The following is a 25,323-nucleotide window of genomic DNA, read 5'->3' on the forward strand; positions in this document are numbered from 1 at the left end:
GGAATGACCCTTCAAGACCCCAATTAAAGGCTCGTCACACCATATGATTTAGTTGCTGCTTCATAAGCCGGCCGGCTGCATTGCAGGCTTCCCCAGGATCTAAGCTGCCACACATTTCATCCACATTGCCTTGCATGCTCTCCATCACCATCCTGGTATCATTCTGAATGGCAGAGGATTACACTCCCTAAAAGTCCAGCTGGTTTGTGACCACAAGCAGTACATCATGCTGGTCTGTGCCTGGTTTCCTGGCCGCAGTCATACTCCATTAATTCTGCATCACCTGTGCTGCCTTTAGTCTAACCAGGCTGTAACGCCACAGGCTGGCTATTGGGCAACAAGTGGTATCCTCTTTAAAAACAGAAAATACAGGAAATACAGAAAAAAAATCAAAGAGCAAGTTATTATTTAAATGGAGAAAGATTACAAAGTGCCGCAGTACAGCGGGACCTGGGGGTACTTGTGCATGAAACACAAAAGGTTAGTATGCAGGCACAGCAAGTGATCAGGAAGGCCAATGGTATCTTGCCCTTTATTGCAAAGGGAATGGAGTATAAAAGCATGGAAGTCTTACTACAGCTATATAAGGTATTGATGAGGCCACACCTGGAATACTGCGTGCAGTTTTGGTTTCCATATTTACGAAAGGATATACTTGCTTTGGAGGCAGTTCAGAGAAGGTTCACTAGGTTGATTCCGGGGATGAGGGGGTTGACATGAGGAAAGGTTGAGTTAGTTGGGTCTCTACTCATTGGAATTCAGAAGAATGAGAGGTGATCTTATCGAAACTTATAAGATTATGAGGGGGCTTGACAAGGTGGCTTCAGGAGAGGATGTTTCCACTGATGGGGGGGGGACTAGAACTAGAATTAGAATATGGGGCCACCCATTTAAAACAGAGATGAGGAGAAATTTCTTCTCTCAGAGGGTTGTAAATCTGTGGAATTCGCTGTCTAAGAGAGCTGTGGAAGCTGGGACACAGAATAAATTTAAGACAGAAATAGACAGTTTCTTAAATGATAAGGGGATAAGGGGTTATGGGGAGCGGACGGGGAAATGGAGCTGAGTCCATGATCAGATCAGCCATGATCTTATTGAATGGTGGAGCAAGCTCGAGGGGCCGTATGGCCTAATCCTGTTCCTATTTCTTATGTTCTTATGAAATACTCACTAGGTCAGGCAGCATCTGTGGCGAGAGAAACAGAGTCAATGTTTCTGAACTCTCCACAGATGCTGCCTGACCTGCTTAGCATTTCCAGCACTTTCTGTTTTTATTTCAGATTTCCAGCATCTGCTGTATTTTGCTTTTGTATCCCTTTAAACATGGCTCATGACTCCTGTCAGGAGCCCAGGCACAGCTGTAGAACAAGCATACAACGAGAACCAAATCACCACCAGAAACCTCAGCAAGCTGACTATCAGTGTGCTCAAGCAACGCTTCCGCTGCCTAGGCTGCTCAAAAGGAGCTTTTCCAGATTTGTGGTCATGTGCTGCATGCTGCATAACTTTGTGATAATGAAGGACCAACCCTTACCAGCATCTAGGCAGCAAGAAATGCAAGAAGAGGAGGAGCATGAGTGGCATCGATCACTAGTGCCCCTAGCTGCAGAGCCCTTAGAGAACAGCTCATCCAAGACAGCTTTACATGAACCATCCCTCCCATCCCCTTCCTACCCCATCACCACTGACCTTACTACCAGCATCCAATTTCCTTCCTTCAGTCCAGCATTATGGGTCTTGCCATTAATTAACTACAAATATTGACACCAAAACAAAATCCTGAATAAAAAATGTAAACCAGCAACTCAGTTCTATCAATGTATACAATTTAGCAAGAATAGTTAAAAATTACCTTTGTGCACCCCCTTAGTGCCTGTCTTGTATGCTCATTTACCTATGTTAGTTCTTCTATAAAGTGTTCCCCACTGGCTATGTTGCGAGGTAGAAGGCTGCTGAGCATGCATTGAGGACACTTCAGATGGCCGTGGTGGGTGCTATCGAGCAGCTCTGGACCTTGAGGGCTCGGTTTTGGACTGCAGGCGTTTGGCATGGGCTGGGCACTCTGGCCCAGCTGGTTGTGTCGCAGTGGTGGAGTGGATGGCGGGGACAAGCACGCTGTCATCCTGAGAGATGACCGCAGGTGGCTTTCCCATGGAGTCACAATGTTGTGAAAGCCCCTGCCAACACTGTCCTCCAGAGCCAAGGTGACAGCCAATTTAGCTGATCACTCACTCCACGTCAGACAGAATTGTCTCCATTCTATGCAGGAAGCCCCGACACAAGTTGGAGCTGGACTCCTCCATGCTCTGAGCCATTGCACGCCTGCTCGCTGACAGGCTTCCCAGTACCCCTAGCATTTTCTGTTGTATGCCCAAACCATTCTTCGGTAGCCTGGGCCCTCAAAGTCAGCATCTGAGTCCACTGCAGCAGAGCTAGTATGCAATCTTGCCCTCCAGCAAGCTTCCACCTTTGGCGTCCTATCCCCCTGCCCTAGATCCTGCACTCTTGTGATTCACCATGTGAAGCCCCCTCCTTTATCCTATCCTCTAAAGCATACCAATCCCTGAGCTGGTATTTGTGAGGGTCAGAACTAGTGATGCTGCATAGTTAAGAATGCTGGACTCCTCTTTCTGAAGTGCACAAGGGGCATCAACATTTTCAGGACCTAAAAAGAAAGAAAGGGTCAAGGCTTGGGTTTTTATTATGAGGGAGAGTAGAGAGAATGGGTGGCTGCTGAAAGCAGCTGCAGTTTGTCATGTAGAGAGTGTAGGGTGAGGTAGAAGTAAAAAGACGATAAAGTGTGCAGGAACCCTGCATGATATCTTCTCCTATGAGGAAGTGAGGGTTGCAAGAGTGGTGAGAGTAGGAGGTGCAGAGTGTGTGAGTAGGAGGAGAAGGAGGTGCAGTGAAGTGTGGTGCAGTGATTGTAGGACAGTGAAAGGAAGCGGTGACGGGCAGTATTGAGAGCAGTGAAACTGCAAGTGGTGGAGGTGTGAGTAGAGAGTAACTGAGGTGAGAGGTAAGATTCTTGACAACTCCGATGAGATCATTTAACTTTGACCTGCTTTGCAAACACGTCCTGGAAGCTAAACTCCTGGCATTATCCTGCTCAGTTGGTGGAAGGCTTTCTGCTCCCTCCTGATGATAGGATGGATGAGCAGGTTCTTCCTCGTACTCTCCTCTGCCTGGACCAGGGCCACCAAAGTGGCATCAGAGAATCTGGGCGTCCAATCAGCAGGCCTTGCAACCATTTCTCTCCTTACAAATGTTCCCTGTTGTCTGCAGCCAGAATGCACCTCTCCTTTAAGAGGTGCTGACTGCCTTTAACTGGCATCAGTAAAGCACGATTTCCTGCTCCCACACTCTCCACCCACCACCCCTCCTCCCCCACGTAACCCAGACAGGTGGGCAGCCAATGAATAATGAAGGTAACACTATTATTACCATGAAGTAAAGCTTGCACATTATCTATTATAATAATTGGCAGCAGTTGAATGCATGCTAACCAGCGGCGGCAGGTCAGGGCCATAAAAGGAGTGGAGGTGCGGTGCCTGGGAGCAGCATGGAGGCCCCGACCTGCGTGAGAACACCAGTGGCAGGTCGGGGCCATAAATGGAGCTCGGAGCAGCGTGGAGGCATACTGCTTTAGGAAGCAGTGTGAGCTGTGACGACAGCGAAGAGTGACGTCATCAAGGTCCAGGTCGGTGATTGGAGCGTGGGCAGATACAGTAGGAGCGGCGAGGTTGGGGCGAAGGAGTGACGAGCGACTGTGAAGGGATGTGCTCGGGGCCCAGGGAAGGCGTGAGTTTGGGGCCAGGGGCTCAGGGGCAGCATGGGCCAGCCCACACTGCGATATTTGTGCGCATTAGGTCTATGCAGCAGAGCTGGTCTCCAGTCGTCTTGGGAATCCTTGCCACTGGACCAAGACCTAGCTCTGTCAAGCCCGTGTGGTGGCTGGTGTGCAACGGCCACCAGATGTTAAAAAAATCCACGCACAGGCATCTTCCATCCTTGAGGATGTAGTTCAGGTTCTTCATTCGAAACACCTGTGAACTCATCCTTTTTTGGCGTAGAAGCAAGTCATCCTCGTTTCGAGGGACCGCCTATGATGAATTAGGGACTTCAGTTAAGTGGAGAGATTAGTAAAGCTAGGATTGTTCTCCTCAGAGCAGAGAAGGTTAAGGGGAGACTTAATAGAAGTGTTCAAAATTATGAACAGTTTTGACAGAGTAAATAATGAAAAACTGTTTCCACTGACAGGAGGGTCAGTAACCAAAGGACACAAATTTAAGATAATTGTCAAAAGAACCAGAGGAGAGACGAGGAGAATTTTTATTTACATATCGAGTTGTTATGATCTGGAATGCATGGCCTGAAAGGATAGTTGGAGAACATTCAATTGTAACTTTCAAAAGGCAATTGGATAAACACTTGAAATGGAAACATTTACAGGGCTATGGGAAAAGAGCAGGGTAGTGGGACTAATTGGATAGCTCTTTTAAAGAGCCGGTATAGTCACGATGGACTGAATGGCCTCCTTCTGTGCTATATCATTCTATTCTGTGATTACTTAATGTCTGACAGCCGATATACCAATTCAGAATTGCTTGCTGAAAGTTAAACGATGAATAATTACTGTGCAATTTATTACTGTTAACTGGTAAGCACAGGGTAAATAAATGTATTATTGCCATACCTTGTGAATAAACATGCATACGAACATGATCACATTCTAATTAATATCTATAGTCTTCACATGTATCAATGAAAGTTATAATGATAATTTAGAAAATACTTTTCAAAGACAACAAAAAGGAGAAAGCATAAAGATCATCTAATTATAGATCATTAAAATGTAACCTCTGAATAATCTTGTCAAGATTGAATGGAGAGCAAATAAATAAATGAAATCTCTCATTTCCCACAATAGCATCACATTTTTGTCTTTTGTTGTGCCTACTAAGTATCTGTAAAAACATGAAAAGCCTTTTACCAAAAATGTGTTGAATGGATTGCCCAAGCAAGGAAAATGTGGTGAGAACACTTTATTGTTTCTTTTTCAACAGATTATTTATTTATACTTATAAAGTTCAAATACGCAGTGATAGATTAATGAATTGTATCAAACTGCCAGGGTTAAAATATTTACTACATATGGTTAAGACTCATTAGAATGGGTGGGTCACTTAACAACGGAGAGTAAAAAATGTTTTTATAGGCTACTTTTATTGTTGATACAGAAATAAGAAATTAAGATGTACCATTTGTGTTCTTAATACTTTTTTTATTTCCATCTAATGTTGGTGTAAAAGCATAAAAAAAAAATATTTGTTTCAGGTGTGGATATGTGTGCCATTGGAAACCATGACTGTGAACAAATATGCGTTAGCACAACAACAGCCTTTTACTGCAAGTGCCGTCCAGGTTTTGCATTGAACGAGGATAAGAAAACCTGCTCACGTAAATCACTTACCACTATGGGTTTGTCATGTCATGATGGACATGAGTTGTTCTGCAAGGTCATAGTTGGTTGCAGGTGGTATGAGTCTGAACGTTGCCTTTGTCCTTATGATATGAAAAATAATCATCATCAATTCTTTCTCTCTTTATTATTTTGTTATCGAGGCAACTCTCACTATACTCTGCAGCCTTTCGCATTTTTTTGTATTGATTCTTGCTGTTCCTCTCATTGTTAATGTTAAAAAGCAATTAAATTAATTCATAAAAATGTTAATAAATCACTCATAGTTATGTAAGTCCACATGAAAGGTATTTTCCTTCAATGGAACATCTCAATGAAAGTCTCTCATTTCACTTCAGTGTATGGGAGGAAATAGCAAAAATAATACTTCAAAACTCTAGTCAAAAATTACATTGTTAATTCTTAATGCCCTCTGATGTGGCCTAGTGAGCAACTCAGTTGTACAAATAATCTCTAAGTAGGCCGACCACCACCTTCTCAGAGCACTAATTGCAATTTTGCTCACATTACCCATATAAAATATATTTAATAAAACATTCTTTGTGGACGATGTTCACATTTTGCTTGTGATTATTGCCACAATTAAAATGCAGCAATGAATTTTAGATTGTTTTTCTTCACCAATTTTTATGGATAAGACACATTCAGTTTAATGAAATGTTACAGGTGTGGATATGTGCGCCATTGGAAACCATGACTGTGAGCAAATATGCGTGAACAGTACAACAGGTCATTATTGCAAGTGCCGTCCAGGTTTTATATTGAACGAGGACCAGAAAACCTGCTCAAGTAAGCCACTTACCACTGAGGGTTTGCTGTGTTGTGATGGACATGGGTTGTTCTGTATTTGGTTGCAGGTGGTTTGAGAATTGCCTTTGTCTTTATGATATGAAAAATAATCATCATACGTTCTTTCTCTTTTATGCAGCTCTTGGGATGATTTTGTCTGCTTTTTGTTCTCGTACTGTGAGTGTAGATACTGATAATTAGTCCATCTGCTGATAGGTTGAATGGATTGCCCAAAGCAGGAAGCTGTATTTTTAGATGCTTCCTGTAAGTTATTTGATGTTGCAACATAGGAAAAACTCAAGAAGTATAAAGCATTAAGTTTGCATTAACACTATTACAGAACATACAACAGATCCCATTCTCCCATTCAGGCCAACATAATGGCATATTTGATATTTTATGGATGCGGAGACAGTAGGCAAGAGAAAAATGGTTTCAGTGTGTCCTTTACATGGACCGAACAAAGGGGTGAGTGAGATGGGCTAAATGTAATTTCATCTCATTTTTACCTCCTGTGATAATATAGTTGATAATACACAAAAGTCTGGCACTATGGTTAAAGATTTTTTTGTTGTATTTCTCTTTATGCAACTTTTATTTTGCTAACGTGTTCTCTATCCACACTTTTACAGGCCACTCCACTTAACACCCTCGCCAAATGCTAACAAAGTCAGCAAATCCATGTTTTCTAAATTAATGCATCAGTCCTAATATGGAAATTCAAGCTTCAGGGAATGGTGGCAAATACTGGAACTGCCATTGCGATTTCTAATAAAACTAGTTTCTTCAGATTATAAATCAATATAACATACCTGAAAATGTGAATGACTGTTCATAATTTTCAGAACACATTCTTTTTGATATTTTGTTATTCAGGCAACACTCACTCACCCCTGCAGCCTTTCACATTTATTCTTGTACTTACTTTTGCTGTTCCTCTCATTGTTAATGTTGAAAAGCAATTAAATAGATTCACAAAAATGTTAATAAGTCACTCATAGGTACGTAATTCCATATTTAGGATATTTTCCTTCAATAGAACTTCTCAGTAAAAGTCTCCTCATTTCACTTCAGTGCATGGGAGGAATAGTGAAAACAATACTTCAAATCGGAAATAAACATTTCTGGGAGACATTAGGAAGTTCACATATTCCGCACAATATCCATGTTCAACAACAACTTGCATTTATATAGCGCCTTTAATGTAGTAATACGTCACAAGGTGCTTCACAGAAGCGTTATCAAACAGAATTTGACACAGAGCCACAAAAGGTAATATTAGGAATGGTGACCAAAACCTTGGTCAAAGATGTAGGTTTTAAGGAGCGTCTTAAAGAAGGAGATCGAGGTAGAGAGCTACATTAACTCTAGTCAAACACTACGTGGTTGATTCTTAATGCCCTCTAATATAGCCCACTGAGCAACTCAGGTGTACAAATAATCTTTAAGAAGGCCCACCACCACCTTCTCAGGGCATTAATTGCAGCTTTGGTCACATTAACTACGTAAACTATTTTTAATAAAACATTATATGGGGTTGTTAACATTTAGTTTGGGATTATTGCTACCATTAAAATACAGTAATTCATTTTTGGTTGCTTTTTGTCATCAATTTTTATAGACAAGATACAATTTAATGAAATGTTACAGGTGTGGATATGTGTGCCATTGGAAACCATGACTGTGAGCAAATATGCGTGAACAGTACAACAGGTCATTACTGCAAGTGCCGTCCAGGTTTTATATTGAACGAGGACCAGAAAACCTGCTCAAGTAAGCCACTTACCACTGGGGGTTTGCTGTGTTGTGATGGACATGGGTTGTGCTGCGAGGTCATAGTTGGTTGCAGGTGGTTGAGCCTGAAAATTGCCTTTGTCTTCATGATATGCAAAATAATCATCATACATACTTTCTCTCTTGGAATGATTTTGTCTCTTTTTTTGTTCTCGCACTGAGTGTAGATACTGATAATTGTTCCATTTTCCTAATATGTTGAATGGATTGCCGAAAGAAAGACTTGGATTTATATAGCGCCTTTCATGACCACCGGTCACCTCAAAGTGCTTTTAGCCAATGAAGTACTTTTGGAATGTAGTCACTATTGTAATGTGGCAGCTAATTTTGCGCACAAGCAAGCTCCCACAAGCAGCAATGTGATAAAGACAAAATAATCTGTTTTTTTGTTATGTTGGTTGAAGGATAAATATTGGCCAGGACAGGAAGAAGGGAAATGTATTCTTACATAAGAAACATAGAAATATAGAAAAGAGGTGCAGGAGTAGGTCATTCGGCACTTCGAGCCTGCACCACCATGGCTGATTATTCACCTCAGTAACCCTTTCCTGCTTTCTCTCCATACCCTTTGATCCATTTACTCGTAAGGGCCATATCTAACTCCCTCTTGAATATATCCAATGAACTGGCATCAACAACTCTCTGCAGTAGAGAATTCCACAGGTTAACAACTCTCTGAGTGAAGAAGTTTCTCCTCATCTCAGTCCTAAATGGCTTACCCCTTATCCTTAGACGGTGTCCCCTGGTTCTGGACTTCCCCAACATCGGGAACATTCTTCCTGCATCTAACCTGTCCAGTCCCGTCAGAATTTTATATGTTTCTATGAAATCCCCTCTCATTCTTCTAAGCTCCAGTGAATACAGGCCCAATCGATCCAGTCTCTCCTCATATGTCAGTCCAGCCATCCTGGGAATCAGTCTGGTGAACCTTCGCTGCACTCCCTCAATAGCAAGAACGTCCTTCCTCAGATTAGGAGACCAAAACTGAACACAATATTCCAGGTGAGGCCTCACCAAGGCCCTGTACAACAGCAGTAAGACCTCTGTGCTCCTATACTCAAATCCCCTAGCTATGCAGGCCAACAGACCATTTGCCTACTTCACCACCTGCTGCACCTGCATGCCAACTTTCAATGACTGATTTACCATGACACCCAGGTCTTGTTGCACCTCCCCTTTTCCTAATCTGCAGCCATTCAGATAATATACTGCCTTTGTGTTTTTGCCACCAAAGTGGATAACCTCACATTTATCCACATTATACTGCATCTGCCATGCATTTGCCCACTCACCTAACCTGTATCCTCTTAGCGTCTTCCTCACAGCTCACACCGCCACCCAGCTTAGTGTCATCTACAAACTTGGAGATATTACACTCAATTCCTTCATCTAAATCATTGATGTATATTGTAAATAGCTGGTGTCCCGCACTGAGCCCTGCGGCACCCCACTATTCTGCCATTCTGAAAAGGACCCGTTTATCCCGACTCTCTGCTTCCTGTCTGCCAACCAGTTCTCTATCCATGTCAATAAATTACCCCCAATTCCATGTGCTTTAATTTTGCACACCAATCTTTTGTGTGGGACCTTGTCAAAAGCCTTTTGAAAGTCCAAATATACCACAGCCAATGGTTCTCCCTTGTCTACTCTACTAGTTACATCCTCAAAAAATTCTAGAAAATTTGTCAAACATGATTTTCATAAATCCATGCTAACTTGGACCGATCCTGTCACTGTTTTCCAAATGCACTGCTATTTCATCTTTAATAATTGATTCCAACATTTTCCCCACTACTGATGTCAGGCTAACCATTCTATCATTACCTGTTTTCTCTCTCCCTCCCTTTTTAAAAAGTGGTGTTCCATTAGCTACCCTCCAGTCCATAGGAACTGATCCAGAGTCGATGGACTGTTGGAAAATAATCACCAATGCATCCACTATTTCTAGGACCACTTCCTTAAGTACTCTGGGATGCAGACTATCAGGCCCCGGGGATTTATCGGCCTTCAATCCCATCAATTTCCCTAACACAATTTCCAGCCTAATAAGGATTTCCTTCAGTTCCTCCTTCTCTCTAGACCCTCGGTCCCCTAGTATTTCCGGAAGATTATTTGTGTCTTCCTTCATGAAGACAGAACCAAAGTATTTGTTCAATTGGTCTGCCAATTCTTTGTTCCCCATTATAAATTCACCTGAATCTGACTGCAAGAGACCTACGTTTGTCTTCACTAATCTTTTTCTCTTCACATATCTATAGAAGCTTTTGCAGTCAGTTTTTATGTTCCCAGCAAGCTTTCTCCCATACTCTATTTTAGCCCTCCTAATTAAACTCGTTGTCCTCCTCTGCTGAATTCTAATTTTCTCCCAGTCCTCAGGTTTGCTGCTTTTTCTGGCCAATTTATATGCCTCTTCCTTGGATTTAACACTGTCCTTAATTTCCCTTATTAGCCACGGTTGAGCCACCTTCCCCATTTTATTTTTATTCCAGACAGGGATGTACAATTGTTGAAGTGCATGCATGTGATCTTTAAATGTTTGCCATTGCCTATCCACTGTCAACCCTTCAAGTATCATTCACCAGTCTATTCTAGCCAATTTACGTCTCATACCATCGAAGTTACCTTTCCTTAAGTTCAGGACCCTAGTCTCTGAATTAACTGTATCACTCCCCATCTTAATAAAGAATTCTACCATATTATGGTCGCTCTTCCCCAAGGGACCTCGCACAACAAGATTGCTAATTAGTCCTTTCTCATTACGCATCACCCAGTCTAGGATGGCCAGCCCTCTAGTTGGTTCCTTGACATATTGGTCTAGAAAGCCATCCCTAATACACTCCAGGAAATCCTCCTCCACCGTATTGCTACCAGTTTGGTTAGCCCAATCTATATGTAGATTAAAGTCGCCCATGATAACTGCTGTACCTTTATTGCACGCATCCCTAATTTCTTGTTTAATGCTGTCCCCAACCTCACTACTACTATTTGTTACTCTGTACACAACTCCCACTAGCGTTTTCTGCCCTTTGGTATTCTGCAGTTCCACTCATAGAGATTCCATATCATCCAAGCTAATGTCCTTCCTTACTATTGCGTTAATTTCCTCTTTAAACATCAACGCTACCCCACCTCCTTTTCCTTTCTCTCTATCCTTCCTGAATGTTGAATACTTTTGGATGTTGAGTTCCCAGCCTTGGTCACCCCGGAGCCATGTCTCTGTGATGCCAATTATATCATATTCGTTAATTGCTGCCTGCGCAGTTAATTCGTCCACCTTATTACGAATACTCCTCGCATTGAGGCACAGGCCTTCAGGTTTGTCTTTTTAACACACTTTGCCCCTTTCAAATTTTACTGTAATGTGGCCCTTTTTGATTTTTGTCTTGGGTTTTTCTGCCCTCCACTTTTAATTTACTTTTTTCTATCTTTTGCTTCTGCCCCCCTGCATAGGTTCCCATCCCCCTGCCATATCAGTTTAACCCCTCCCCAACAGCACTAGCAAATACTCCGCCTAGGACATTGGTTCTGGTCGTGCCCAAGTGCAGACCGTCCGGTTTGTACTGGTACCACCTCCCCCAGAACCGGTTCCAATGTCCCAGGAATTTGAATCCCTCCCTTCTGCACCACTCCTGAAGCCACGTATTCATCTTAGCTATCCTGCCATTCTTACTCTGACTAGCACGTGGCACTGGTAGGAATCCTGAGATTACTACCTTTGAGGTCCTTCTTTTTAATTTAACTCCTAGCTCCCTAAATTCAGTTTGTAGGACCTTATCCCGTTTTTTTACCTATATCGTTGGTACCTATATGCACCACGACAACTGGCTGTTCACCCTCCCCCTCCAAAATGTCCTGCAGCCGCTCCGAGACTTCCTTGACCATTGCACCAGGGAGGCAACATACAATCCTGGAGTCTCGATTGCAGCCATAGAAACACCTATCTATTCGCCTTACAATAGAATCCCCTACCACTATAGCTCTCCCACTCTTTTTCCTGCCCTCCTGTACAGCAGAGCCACCCATGGTGCCATGAACTTGGCTGCTGCTGCCCTCCCCTGATGAGCCATCCCCAAAACGGTGTATCTGTTTTGCAGGGGCATGGCCGCAAGGGACCCCTGCACTACCTTCCTTCCATTGCTCTTCCTGTTGATCACCCATTCCCTATCTGCCTGTGTATCCTTTACCTGCGGTGTGACCAACTCACTAAATGTGCTATTCATGACATACTTAGCATCGCGGATACTCCAGAGTGAATCCATCCGCAGCTCCAGTGCCGCAATGCGGTCTGTCAGGAGCTGCAGCAGAATACACTTCCCGCACATGTAGTTGTCAGGGACACTGGAAGCGTCCCTGAGTTCCCATATAGCACAGGAGGAGCATGACACATGTACGAGCTCTCCTGCCATGACTTAGCCCTTAGATTAACATAATTTGGCAACAATGTCAAAGAATATAAGAACATAAGAAATAGGAACATGAGTGGACCATATGGCCCCTCGAGCCTTCTCCGCCATTCAATATCATGGCTGATCTGATCATGGACTCAGCTCCACTTCCCTGCCCGCTCCCCATAACCCCTTATCCCCTTATCCTTTAAGAAACTGTCTATTTTTGTCTTAAATTTATTCAATGTCCCAGCTTCCACAGTTCTCTGAGGCAGTGAATTCCACAGATTTACAACCCTCTGAGAGAATAAATTTTTCCTCATCTCTGTTTTAAATGGGCAGCCCCTTATTCTAAGATCATGCCCTCTAGTTCTAGTCTTCTGCATCCTCTCTGCATCCACCATGTCAAGCTCCCTCATAATTTTATATGTTTCGATAAGATCACCTCTCATTCTTCTGAATTCCAATGAGTAGAGGCCCAACCTACTCAACCTTTCCTTATAAGTCAACCCCCTCATCCCCGGACTGAACCTAGTGAACCTTCTCTGAACTGCCTCCAAAGCAAGTATATCCTTTCGTAAATATGGAAACCAAAACTGCACGCAGTATTCCAGGTGTGGCTTCACCAATACCTATATAGCTGTAGAAGTCTTCCTTGCTTTGCAATAAAGGCCAAGATACCATTGGCCTTGCTGATCACTTGCTGAACCTGCATACTATCCTTTTGTGTTTCATGCACCAGTATCCCCAGGTCCCGCTGTACTGTGACACTTTGCAATCTTTCTCCATTTAAATAATAACTTGCTCTTTGATTTTTTTCTGCCAAAGTGCATGACCTCACACTTTCCAACATTATACTCCATCTGCCAAATTTGTGTCCACTCACTTAGCTTGTCTATGACCTTTTGCAGATCTTTTGTGTCCTCCTCACACATTGCTTTTCCTCCCTGATATACTTTCTGTCATTTATTTGATGTTGCAACATAGGAAAAAGTCAAAAAGTATAAAGCATTAAGTTTACTTTCATACCAATAAAAAAAATAGATCCCATTCTGCTATACAGGCCATCAGAATGGCTTATTTGATGTTTTGTGAATGTGGAGCCAATAGGGAAGACACAAATGGTTTGAATGTGTTCTTTACATGGACCAAAAGAAGAGGATAAGTGCGATGGGTTAAATGCAATTTCATCTCATTTCTACCTTCTTCTGATAATATAGTTGATAATACACAAAAGTCTAGCACTATGGTTAAAGATTTTTTTGTTGTATTTCTCTTTATGCAACTTATATTTTGCTAACGTGTTCTCTGTCATGATCTTGTTGAATGGCGGAGCAGGCTTGAGGGGCTAGATGGCCTACTCCTGTTCCTAATTCTTATGTTCTGTCCAAACTTTTACAGGCCACTCCACTTAACACCCTCGCCAAATGCTAACAATGTCAGCAAATCCATGTTTTCTTAATTAATGCAAGTCCGAATATGAAAATTCAAGATTCAGGGAATGGTAGCAAACACTGGAACTGCTGTTGCAATAAAACTAGTTTCTTCAGTTTATAAATCAATACAACATTCCTGAAAATGGGGTGACTGTTCATAATTTTCAGAACACATTCTTTTGATATTTTGTTATTCAGGCAACTCTCACTAACCTCTGCAGCCTTTTGCATTTATTCTTGTATTTACTTTTGCTGTTTCTTTCATTGTTAATGTTGAAAAGCAATTAAATTGATTCATAAAAATGTTAATAAGTCACTCATAGGTACATAATTCCATATTTAGGATATTTTCCTTCAATAGAACTTCTCAGTCTCTTCTTTTCACTTCAGTGCATGGGAGGGAATAGTGAAAACAATACTTCAAAATGGAAATAAACATCTCTGGGCGACATTAGGAAGTTAGGAGAGCATTAGAAGAGCATAAGTTCAAATTATCACAGGACGGGAGAGTGGTGAGCACCAGTTCACACTGTCACAGGAGCATCCAGTCGTGCCCCGATAACTGCCCCCAAAGGAAGTGGAGTGTGGGAAATTGCACTCCGCTTCCATTGAGGGGGTGGTAAGGCCAATTCTGCGGCGGGAGCAGGACTTCCACGCTGGGGGCTAAAATTCCCTGCCCCAGAAGGTTACCGTCCCCAAGATGGGAGCCTGTGCGGGGAGGCAGAGGGAAGTGGAGGGGAGACGGGGGCGGGGGATGGAGGGGAGAGTGGTGGAGGTGGGGGGCGGAGAAACCCAGGGCGGGGGACAGGAGGGGCCACATTGCAGCGGAGGTCTGGGGGGGGCGAAGTGTGTTGGAGGGGCGGGCCTCGGGGCTCTGTGCCTCGGTGCGGGGAGTGTTCAGAGTGGAGTGGATGGGTTGACTGTGCAGATGGCGGTTGGTGGATGTGGTGTGGTTGGCGTCGCGGGGGCGTGGCTCCGGGGTGGCCGGGGTGGGGGCTCGACATCCGGGGGTGTTCGGCATTTGGGAAGGATTCTGACGGGACGGGGTGGGTTGGATGCGGGGGGAGTGTTCCCGGTGTTGGGTGGGTCCGGAGCCGGAGTGGGGGGGGGGGGTCGCTCTTGGGATGGGGGGTGGGCTGTTTGGGGCTGGGATTGGGAGAGACTTCTTTACTCGGGGAGTTGTTGGCCTGTGGGGTTCCCTGCCGCAGAGATTTGTTGATGCCAGTTCATTGGATGTGTTCGGGAGGGTGTTGGATGTGGTTCTTGCGGCTGGGGGGGGGTCGGGGAGTGTGGAGGGGGCATAGGGGGGAGGTGCTGGGGTGGGTGATCAGCCATGATCGTGTTGAATGGCGGTGCAGGCTCGAAGGGCCGAATGGCCTACTCCTGCACCTATTTTCTATGTTTCTATGTTTCTCTGTTCACATATTCAGCACAATACCCATATTGAACAACAACTTGCATTTATATGGCGCCTTTAATGTAGTTATAAGTCCCAAGGCACTTCACAGGAGCGTTATCATACAGAATGTGATACAGAGCCACAAAAGGTAATATTAGGAATGGTGACCAAAACCTTGGTCAAAGCTGTAGTTTTTAAGGAGCATCTTAAAGGAGGAGAGTGAGTTAGAGAGCTACATTTAACTCTAGTCAAACACTACGTGGTTGATTCTTAATGCCCTCTGACGTGGCCCAGTGAGCAACTCAGGTGTACAAATAATCTCTAAGGCCCAATACATGGGGCGGACAATCCGGAGAAATTCAGGTGTTGGTGTTTTTTTCCAGAGTGTGGCGGAAGTGGTTTCAACATTGGGTCGGAAGTCGGGGGGGGTTCAGAGTGGCTGTCACTAGCGGGGCGGAAGTGGGTGTGGGGCGGAATGACTGATGCTGCAAGTCATCAGTGCCGCGTTCATGACGTCCCTCCCCATCAGTGAAAGAGGAGGGCCACTGTGAACTCTGCAGCCACTTTAGTGGCAAACACTGGGTCACCAGGGACGTCAGGCACCAGGCTAAATGCTGGCAGCCCGGCTGAAACCGCGACCATAATTGTCGGCTTGACCTGGCAGTTGACCGACAAAATAAAACAGCATGGCATTGCTGGCAGTGCCACTTCCTCTTTAAGGGTGGCTATGCTGCCAAGCCACAGAAAAGTCACCAATAGCAAAAGCTGTCGGTGGCACCAACCGGTGGCGGCGTCGCTCCCATGGGGCATTCCCTGGAAAAGGGCAATTTTGGGAAGGGGTTGCCACCGATCGGTAAGGGTCGGCGCGTGCATGCCATGGTGGGAAAACGGGCGGAGCGGTCCCCTACACCGCTCCAAACCTGAGGAAGGGCAATTAAAAAAATGGCGGCCCTCTCCGCGGAGTCTCGGTGGCCATTCCATACCGACCCATGGCGGCTACAGGCCTTATTGAAAGGGGCAATTTGGCCCCTATATATGGGGCATGTTAACATTTAGTTTGTGATTATTGCTACCATTAAAATGCAGCAGTGAATTTTAGGTTGCTTTTCTTCAATTTTTATGGATGAGATACATTCAATTTAATGAAATGTTACAGGTGTGGATATGTGCGCCATTGGAAACCATGACTGTGAGCAAATATGCATGAGCACTACAACAGGTCATTACTGCAAGTGCCGTCCAGGTTTTATATTGAACGAGGACCAGAAAACCTGCTCAAGTAAGCCACTTACCACTGGGGGTTTGCTGTGTTGTGATGGACATGGGTTGTTCTGTGAGGTTCACAGTTGGTTGCAAGTGGTTGAGCCTGAAATTTGCTTTTGTCTTTATGATATGCAAAATAATCATCATACATTCTTCCTCTCTTATACAGCTGTCGGGATGATTTTGTCTCTTTTTTGTTCTCGCACTGAGTATAGAAACTGCTAATTGTTCCATTTGTTGAATATGTTGAATGGATTGCCGAAAGAAAGACTTAGATTTATATAGCGCCTTTCATGACCACCAGACGTCTCAAAGCACTTTACAGCCAATGAAGTACTTTTGGAGTGTAGTCACATAAACGGCAATGTGATAATGACGAGTTAATCTGTTTTTTTGTTATGTTGATTGAGAGATAAATATTGGCCAGGACAGGAAGAAAGGAAATGTATTCTTTGATACTTCCCCTAAGTTATTTGATGTTGCAACGTAGAAAAAGTCAACAAGTATAAAGCATTAAGTTTGCTTTCACACCAATAAAGAAAATAAAACCGATCCCATTCCGCCATTCGGGCCATCAGAATGGCATATTTGATGTTTTGTGAATGTTGTGCCAATAGCGAAGATACAAATGGTTTGAGTGTGTCCTTTACATGAACCGAAAGAAGAGGGCGAGTGAGATGGGCTAAATCCTAGAAATTTATGGCACAGAAGAAGGCATTTTGGTCCATTGTATCTGGACCAAATGGCACCTTGCATTTATATAGCACCTTTAACCTAGTAGGTAGGTGGCCTTGACTGCGATGAAGAATCCTCGCACATCATGGCTGTCGGCCAGCTGTTGTATCTCCTGTGCTTTCTCCATCCACCACCTGTTCTTTAGGTCCCGGGTTTTTTGTTGGACCTCAGCCTTGAGCAGTCTGTAATGCTGCTTTGCTGCTCCCGAGTTGGGTTGTTGTTTAAGGCTTAGAAATGCTCTGCGCTTGCAATCTATTAGCTCTTGAATCTCCTGATCATTCTCATCAAACCAGTCCTGGTGTTTCCGGGTTGAATGATTGAGTGTTTCTTTGCAGGCACTGGTTATGGAGGCCTGCAGGGCAGATCAAGCGCTGTGAGCATTCTGATTATCGGGGTCATTAAGGCACAGCAGATTAGCTGTGAGGCGCTGACTGTAAAGGGCTCTCTTAGCTGGGTCCTTAAGTGCCCCGGCATTGACTTTTTTGCGACACTGCTTCTGCTGCCCCCTTTGCTTTGCGGCTACGTTGATGTCAATGATGGATTGGATTAGGCGGTGATCCGTTCAGCAGTCGTCGGCTCTTGTCATGGCACGGGTGATCCGTTCAGCAGTCGTCAGCTCTTGTCATGGCACATCCTTGCGATCCCTGGCTCGGATGATGACATAATCAAGCAGGTGCCAGTGTTTGGAGCGAGGGTATTGCCACGATGCCTTGTATTTGTCCCTCTGGCAGAACAGGGTGTTGGTGATGACAAGTTCATGCTCTAGACATTTTGTCAGGAGTAGGGTACTGCTGGGGTTGGCTTTCCCTCCCCCCTCTCTGCCAATCACGCCTTCCCAGAGGTCTGTGTCCTTGCCGACCCTGGCGTTGAAGTCGCCGAGGAGGACGCAGGTCAGGGATTTTTCGAGGTTGGAGTAAAAACCCTCTTTAGCCTCATCTGTCGCATCAAGTGCTGGGGCGTATGCACTGATGACTGTGGCGCACTGATTCCGGGATAGGGTGAGTCGAAGCGTCATGAGGCATTCGTTGCCCTGCATGGGGAGTCTTTGAGGCGGTCGACCAGCTTGTTTTTGATGGCGAAGCCGACTCCATTGAGGCGGTGTTCTGCCTCTGGTTTCCCTTTCCAGAAGAAGGTGTAACCTCCACCATGTTCCTTGAACTGGCCTTCCCCTGCCCGCCGGGTCTCACTTAGGGCGGCGATGTTGATATCAAAATGTCTAAGTTCCCAGGCAACTATGGAGGTGCGGCATTCCGGTCTGTCGCTATTGGGTCCAAACACCCAAGGCCCCACCCTGCTGCTGGCCAAGAACGGGAAAACACTCATCAAGGTCAACGAGGCAGCCAGGGCCCGCTGGAAGGAGCACTTCGAAAATCTCCAAATCGAGACTGCTTTTGATGCAAGTATTCTCGACTTCATTCCGCAGCATGCTACCCGCCACCACCTGAGTGAGACCGCAACACTCCACGAGGTAGAAAAAGCCATAATACAGCTAAAAAACAACACGGCTACGGGAGCGGATGGAATCCCTGCTGAGGCACTGAAGTACAGTGGAGAGTCATTGCTGGCGCGAATACATGACCTCATCTCTCTCATCTGGAGTGAGGAGAGCATGCCGAGAGATCTTAGAGTTGCAGTGATCGTAACCATCTTTAAAAATGAGGACGAGTCCGACTGCGGTAACTACAGAGGAATCTCCCTGCTATCAGCCACTGGGAAAGTCGTCGCTAGAGTCCTCCTCAACCGTCTTCTCCCTGTGGCCGAGGAGCTCCCCCCGGAGTCGCAGTGCATATTTCGTCCCCTCTGAGGCACAACGGACATGATTTTTGCAGCGCGACAGCTGAAGTAAAAATGCAGGGAACAGCGCCAGCCCTTATACATGGCCGCCTTCGACCTTACAAATGTCTTTGCCACTGTCAACCGCGGGGTCTATGGAGCATCCCCCTGCGTTTTGGATGCCCCCAAAAGTACGTCACCATCCTCCACCTGCTCCACAACGATATGCAGGCCGTGATCCTTACCAACGGACCATCACAGACCCAATTCATGCCTGGACTGGGGTCAAGCAGGGCTGTGTCATCGCCCCAACCCTCTTCTCAATCTTCCTCGCTGCCATGCTCCACCTCACAGTCGACAACCTCCCCGCTGGAGTGGAACTAAACGACAGAACCAGTGGGAACCTGTTCAAACTTCGCCGTCTCCAGGCCAGGTCCAAGACCACCCCAACCTCTGCTGTCAAGCTACAATATGCGGACGACGCTTGCGTCTGTGCACACATAGAGGCTGAACTCCAGAACATAATCGACGCATTTACTGAGGCATATCAAAGCATGGGCCTTACGCTAAACATCAGTAAGACAAAGGTGCTCCACCAGCCTGTCCTCACCGCACAGCACTGTCCCACCAGTCATCAAGATCCACGGTGCAGCCCTGGACAACGTGGACCACTTCCCTTATCTCGGGAGCCTCCTATCAACAAGAGCAGGCATTGATGACGAGATCCAACACCGCTTCCAGTGCGCCAGTGCAGCCTTCGGCCGCCTGAGGAAAAGTGTGTTTGAAGACCAGGCCCTCAAAACTGTCACCAAGCTCATGGTTTATAGGGCTGTAGTAATACTCGCCCTCCTGTATGGCTCAGAGACATGAACCATGGACAGTAGACACCTCAAGTCGCTGGAGAAATACCACCAATGATGTCTCCGCAAGATCTTACAAATCCCCTGGGAGGACAGATGCACCAACATTAGCGTCCTCGTCCAAGCCAACATCCCCAGCATTGAAGCGCTGACCACACTTGATCAGCTCCGCTGGGCAGGCCACATAGTTCGCCTGCCAGACACGAGACTCCTAAAGCAAGTACTCTAATCGGAACTCGTCACGGCAAACGAGCCAAAGGTGGTCAGTGGAAACATTACAAGGACACCCTCAAAGCCTCCCTGATAAAGTGTGACATTCCCATTGACACCTGGGAGTCCCTGGCCAAACACTGCCCTAAGTGGAGGAAGTACATCCGGGAGAACGCTGAGCTCCTTGAGTCTCGTCGCGGAGAGCATGCAGAAATCAAGCGCAGGCAGCGGGAAGAGCGGTCGGCAAACCAGACTCCTCACCCACCCTTTCCTTCAGCCACTGTCTGTCCCACCTGTGACAGAGACTATGGTTCTCGTATTGGACTGTACAGCCACCTAAGAACTCATGCTAAGAGTGGAAGCAAGTCTTCCTCGATTCCGACAGACTGCCTATGATGATGATTAACGTAGTAATATGTCCCAAGGCACTTCACAGGAGCTTTATCAAATAGAATTTGACACCAAGCAACAAAAGGAGTTTTTAGGAATGGTAAGTGGTAGGTTTTAGGAGCATTTTAAAGGAGGAGAGGTAGAAAGCTACATTTAATTTTAGTCAAACATGACATGGTTGATTTTAATGCCCTCTGATGTTGCCTAGTGAGCAATTCAGTTGTACAAATAATATCTATGGAGGCCCACGACCACCTTCTCAAGGCACTAATTGGAGCTTTGGGCACATTACCCACAGAAACTATTTTTAATAAAACATTATTTGTGGGGGATATTCACATTTAGTTTGTGATTATTGCCACCATTAAAATGCATCAATGGTTGCTGTTCTTCATCAATTTTTATGTATAAGACACATTCAATTTAATGAAATGTTACAGGTGTGGATATGTGTGCCACTGGAAACCATGACTGTGAGCAAATATGTGTGAGCACTACAACAGGTCATTACTGCAAGTGCCGTCCAGGTTTTATATTGAACGAGGACCAGGAAACCTGCTCAAGTAAGCCACTTACCACTGGAGGTTTGCTGTGTTGTGATGGACATGGGTTGTTCTGTGAGGTTATAGTTGGTTGCAGGTGGTTTGACCCTGACAATTGCCTTTGTCTTTATGATATGAAAGTAATCATTATACATTCGTTCTCTCTTATACAGCTCTTGGGATGATTTTGTCTCTTTTGTTCTTGCACTGTGTAGATGCTGATAATTGTTCCATTTGCTGAATATGTTGACTAGATTGGTCAAAGAATGAAATGTATTCTTAAATACTTCCTGTAAATTATTTGATGTTGCAACATAGGGAAAAGTCAAGAAGTATAAAGCATTAAGTTTGCTTTCACACCAATAAAGAAGGTACAACAGATCGCACTCTGCCATTCAGACCATCAGAATGGCGTATTTGATGGTTTATGGATGTGGAACCAATAAGGAAGATAAAAATGGTTTGAGTGTGACCTTTACATGGCCCAAAAGAAGAGGACGAGTGAGATGGGTTAAATGTCATTTACAATCAGATAAATTTATGGCACAGATGGAGGCCTTTTGGTCATCGTGTCTGGGCCGAATGGCACCTTGCATTTATATAGCACCTTTAACATAGTAATACATGCCAAGGCACTTCACAGGAGCATTATCAAACTGAATTTGACACCGAGCCACTTAAGGATAAATTAGCATTGGTGATCAAAAGCTTGAGGTAGAGTTTTAAAGAGAGTTTTAAATGAGGAGAGGTAGAGAGCTACATTTAACTCTAGTCAAACCTGACATTGTTAATTCTTAATGCCCTTTGATGTGACCTAGCGAGTAACTCAGTTGTACAAATAATCTCTAAGTAGGCCGACCACCACCTTCTCAGGGCACTAATTGCAGCTTTGCTCACATTACCCATATAAACTATTTTTAATAAAACATTCTTTGTGAGGGATGTTCACCTTTAGATTTTGATTAATGCAACCATTAAAATGCGGCAATAAATTTTAGAATGCTTTTCTTCCTCAATTTTTATGTATAAGATACATTCAATTTAATGAAATGTTACAGGTGTGGATATGTGTGCCACTGGAAACCATGACTGTGAGCAAATATGCGTGAGCACTACAACAGGTCATTACTGCAAGTGCCGTCCAGGTTTTATATTGAACGAGGACCAGAAAACCTGCTCAAGTAAGCCACTTACCACTTGCTGTGTTGTGATGGAATGGATTGTTCTGTGAGGTTATAGTTGGTTGCAAGTGGTTGAGCCTGAAATTTTCTTTTGTCCTTATGATATGCAAAATAATCATCATACATTCTTCCTCTCTTATACAGCTGTCGGGATGATTTTGTCTCTTTTTTGTTCTCGCACTGAGTGTAGAAACTGCTAATTGTTCCATTTGCTGAATATGTTGAATGGATTGCCGAAAGAAAGATTTAGATTTATATTGCGCCTTTCATGACCACCAGACGTCTCAAAGCACTTTACAGCCAATGAAGTACTTTTGGAGTGTAGTCACATAAACAGCAATGTGATAATGACGAGTTAATCTGTTTTTTTGGTATGTTGATTGAGGGATAAATATTGGCCAGGACAGGAAGAAAGGAAATGTATTCTTTGATACTTCCCCTAAGTTATTTGATGTTGCAACGTAGAAAAAGTCATCAAGTATAAAGCATTAAGTTTGCTTTCACACCAATAAAGAAAATAAAACCGATCCCATTCCGCCATTCGGGCCATCAGAATGGCATATTTGATGTTTTGTGAATGTTGTGCCAATAGGGAAGATACAAATGGTTTGAGTGTGTCCTTTACATGGACCGAAAGAAGAGGGCGAGTGAGATGGGCTAAATCCTAGAAATTTATGGCACAGAATAAGGCATTTTGGCCCATTGTATCTGGACCAAATGGCACCTTGCATTTATATAGCGCCTTTAACCTAATAAGTAGGTGGCCTTGACTGCGATGAAGAATCCTCGCACATCATAGCTGTCGGCCAGCTGCTGTATCTCCTGTGCTTTCTCCATCCACCACCTGTTCTTTAGGTCCCGGGTTTTTTGTTGGACCTCAGCCTTGAGCAGTCTGTAATGCTGCTTTGCTGCTCCCGAGTTGGGTTGTTGTTTAAGGCTCAGAAATGCTCTGCGCTTGCAATCTATTAGCTCTTGAATCTCCTGATCATTCTCATCAAACCAGTCCTGGTGTTTCCGGGTTGAATGATTGAGTGTCTCTTTGCAGGCACTGGTTATGGAGGCCTGCAGGGCAGATCAAGCGCTGTGAGCATTCTGATTATCGGGGTCATTAAGACACAGCAGATTAGCTGTGAGGCGCAGACTGTAAAGGGCTCTCTTAGCTGGGTCCTTAAGTGCCCCGGCATTGACTTTTTTGCAACACTGCTTCTGCTGCCCCCTTTGCTTTGCGGCTACGTTGATGTCAATGATGGATTGAATTAGGCGGTGATCCGTTCAGCAGTCGTCAGCTCTTGTCATGGCACGGGTGATCCGTTCAGCAGTCGTCAGCTCTTGTCATGGCACATCCTTGCGATCCCTGGCTCGGATGATGACATAGTCAAGCAGGTGCCAGTGTTTGGAGCGAGGGTATTGCCACGATGCCTTGTATTTGTCCCTCTGGCAGAACAGGGTGTTGGTGATGACAAGTTCATGCTCTAGACATTTTGTCAGGAGTAGGGTACTGCTGGGGTTGGCTTTCCCTCCCCCCTCTCTGCCAATCACGCCTTCCCAGAGGTCTGTGTCCTTGCCGACCCTGGCGTTGAAGTCGCCGAGGAGGACGCAGGTCAGGGATTTTTCGAGGTTGGAGTAAAAACCCTCTTTAGCCTCATCTGTCGCATCAAGTGCTGGGGCGTATGCACTGATGACTGTGGCGCACTGATTCCGGGATAGGGTGAGTCGAAGCGTCATGAGGCATTCGTTGCCCTGCATGGGGAGTCTTTGAGGCGGTCGACCAGCTTGTTTTTGATGGCGAAGCCGACTCCGTTCAGGCGGATTTCTGCCTCTGGTTTCCCTTTCCAGAAGAAGGTGTAACCTCCACCATGTTCCTTGAACTGGCCTTCCCCTGCCCGCCGGGTCTCACTTAGGGCGGCGATGTTGATATCAAAATGTCTAAGTTCCCAGGCAACTATGGAGGTGCGGCGTTCCGGTCTGTCGCTATTGGGTCCAAACACCCGAGGCCCCACCCTGCTGCTGGCCAAGAACGGGAAAACACTCATCAAGGTCACCGAGGCAGCCAGGGCCCGCTGGAAGGAGCACTTCGAAAATCTCCAAATCGAGACTGCTTTTGATGCAAGTATTCTCGACTTCGTTCCGCAGCATGCTACCCGCCACCACCTGAGTGAGACCGCAACACTCCACGAGGTAGAAAAAGCCATAATACAGCTAAAAAACAACACGGCTACGGGAGCGGATGGAATCCCTGCTGAGGCACTGAAGTACAGTGGAGAGTCATTGCTGGCGCGAATACATGACCTCATCTCTCTCATCTGGAGTGAGGAGAGCATGCCGAGAGATCTTAGAGTTGCAGTGATCATAACCATCTTTAAAAATGGGGACGAGTCCGACTGCGGCAACTACAGAGGAATCTCCCTGCTATCAGCAACTGGGAAAGTCGTCACTAGAGTCCTCCTCAACCGTCTTCTCCCTGTGGCGAAGAGCTCCTCCCGGAGTCGCAGTGCATATTTCGTCCCCTCTGAGGCACAACGGACATGATTTTTGCAGCGCGACAGCTGAAGTAAAAATGCAGGGAACAGCGCCAGCCCTTATACATGGCCGCCTTCGACCTTACAAATGCCTTTGCCACTGTCAACCGCGGGGTCTATGGAGCGTCCACCTGCGTTTTGGATGCCCCCAAAAATACGTCACCATCCTCCATCTGCTCCGCAACGACATGCAGGCCGTAATCCTTACCAACGGACCATCACAGATCCAATTCATGTCTGGACTGGGGTCAAGCAGGGCTGTGTCATCGCCGCAACCCTCTTCTCAATCTTCCTCGCTGCCATGCTCCACCTCACAGTCGACAACCTCACCGCTGGAGTGGAACTAAACCACAGAACCAGTGGGAACCTGTTCAAACTTCGCCGTCTCCAGGCCAGGTCCAAGACCACCCCAACCTCTGCTGTCAAGCTACAATACGCGGACGACACTTGCGTCTGTGCACACATAGAGGCTGAACTCCAGAACATAATCGACGCATTTACTGAGGCATATCAAAGTATGGGCCTTACGCTAAACATCAGTAAGACAAAGGTCCTCTGCAGCCTG

At 45.3% G+C, this 25,323-nt stretch overlaps 1 protein-coding gene across 1 annotated transcript in view; it reads left to right on the plus strand.

The window, feature by feature from the left end:
- The window catches only part of LOC139266798 (matrilin-3-like), a 47,988-nt gene that overhangs the window by 13,044 nt on the left and 9,621 nt on the right, over nt 1-25,323 (plus strand). Inside the window, exons 3-8 of the mRNA XM_070884391.1 lie at nt 5,338-5,460; nt 6,149-6,271; nt 7,922-8,044; nt 16,442-16,564; nt 20,957-21,079; nt 22,117-22,239. Of these exons, the coding sequence (XP_070740492.1) occupies nt 5,338-5,460; nt 6,149-6,271; nt 7,922-8,044; nt 16,442-16,564; nt 20,957-21,079; nt 22,117-22,239 (738 nt within the window). The remainder of the gene's footprint in view (nt 1-5,337; nt 5,461-6,148; nt 6,272-7,921; nt 8,045-16,441; nt 16,565-20,956; nt 21,080-22,116; nt 22,240-25,323) is intronic.

The sequence above is a fragment of the Pristiophorus japonicus genome, chromosome 7, assembly GCF_044704955.1.
Source record: "Pristiophorus japonicus isolate sPriJap1 chromosome 7, sPriJap1.hap1, whole genome shotgun sequence".
In the NCBI taxonomy this organism is placed as follows: Eukaryota; Metazoa; Chordata; class Chondrichthyes; family Pristiophoridae; genus Pristiophorus; species Pristiophorus japonicus.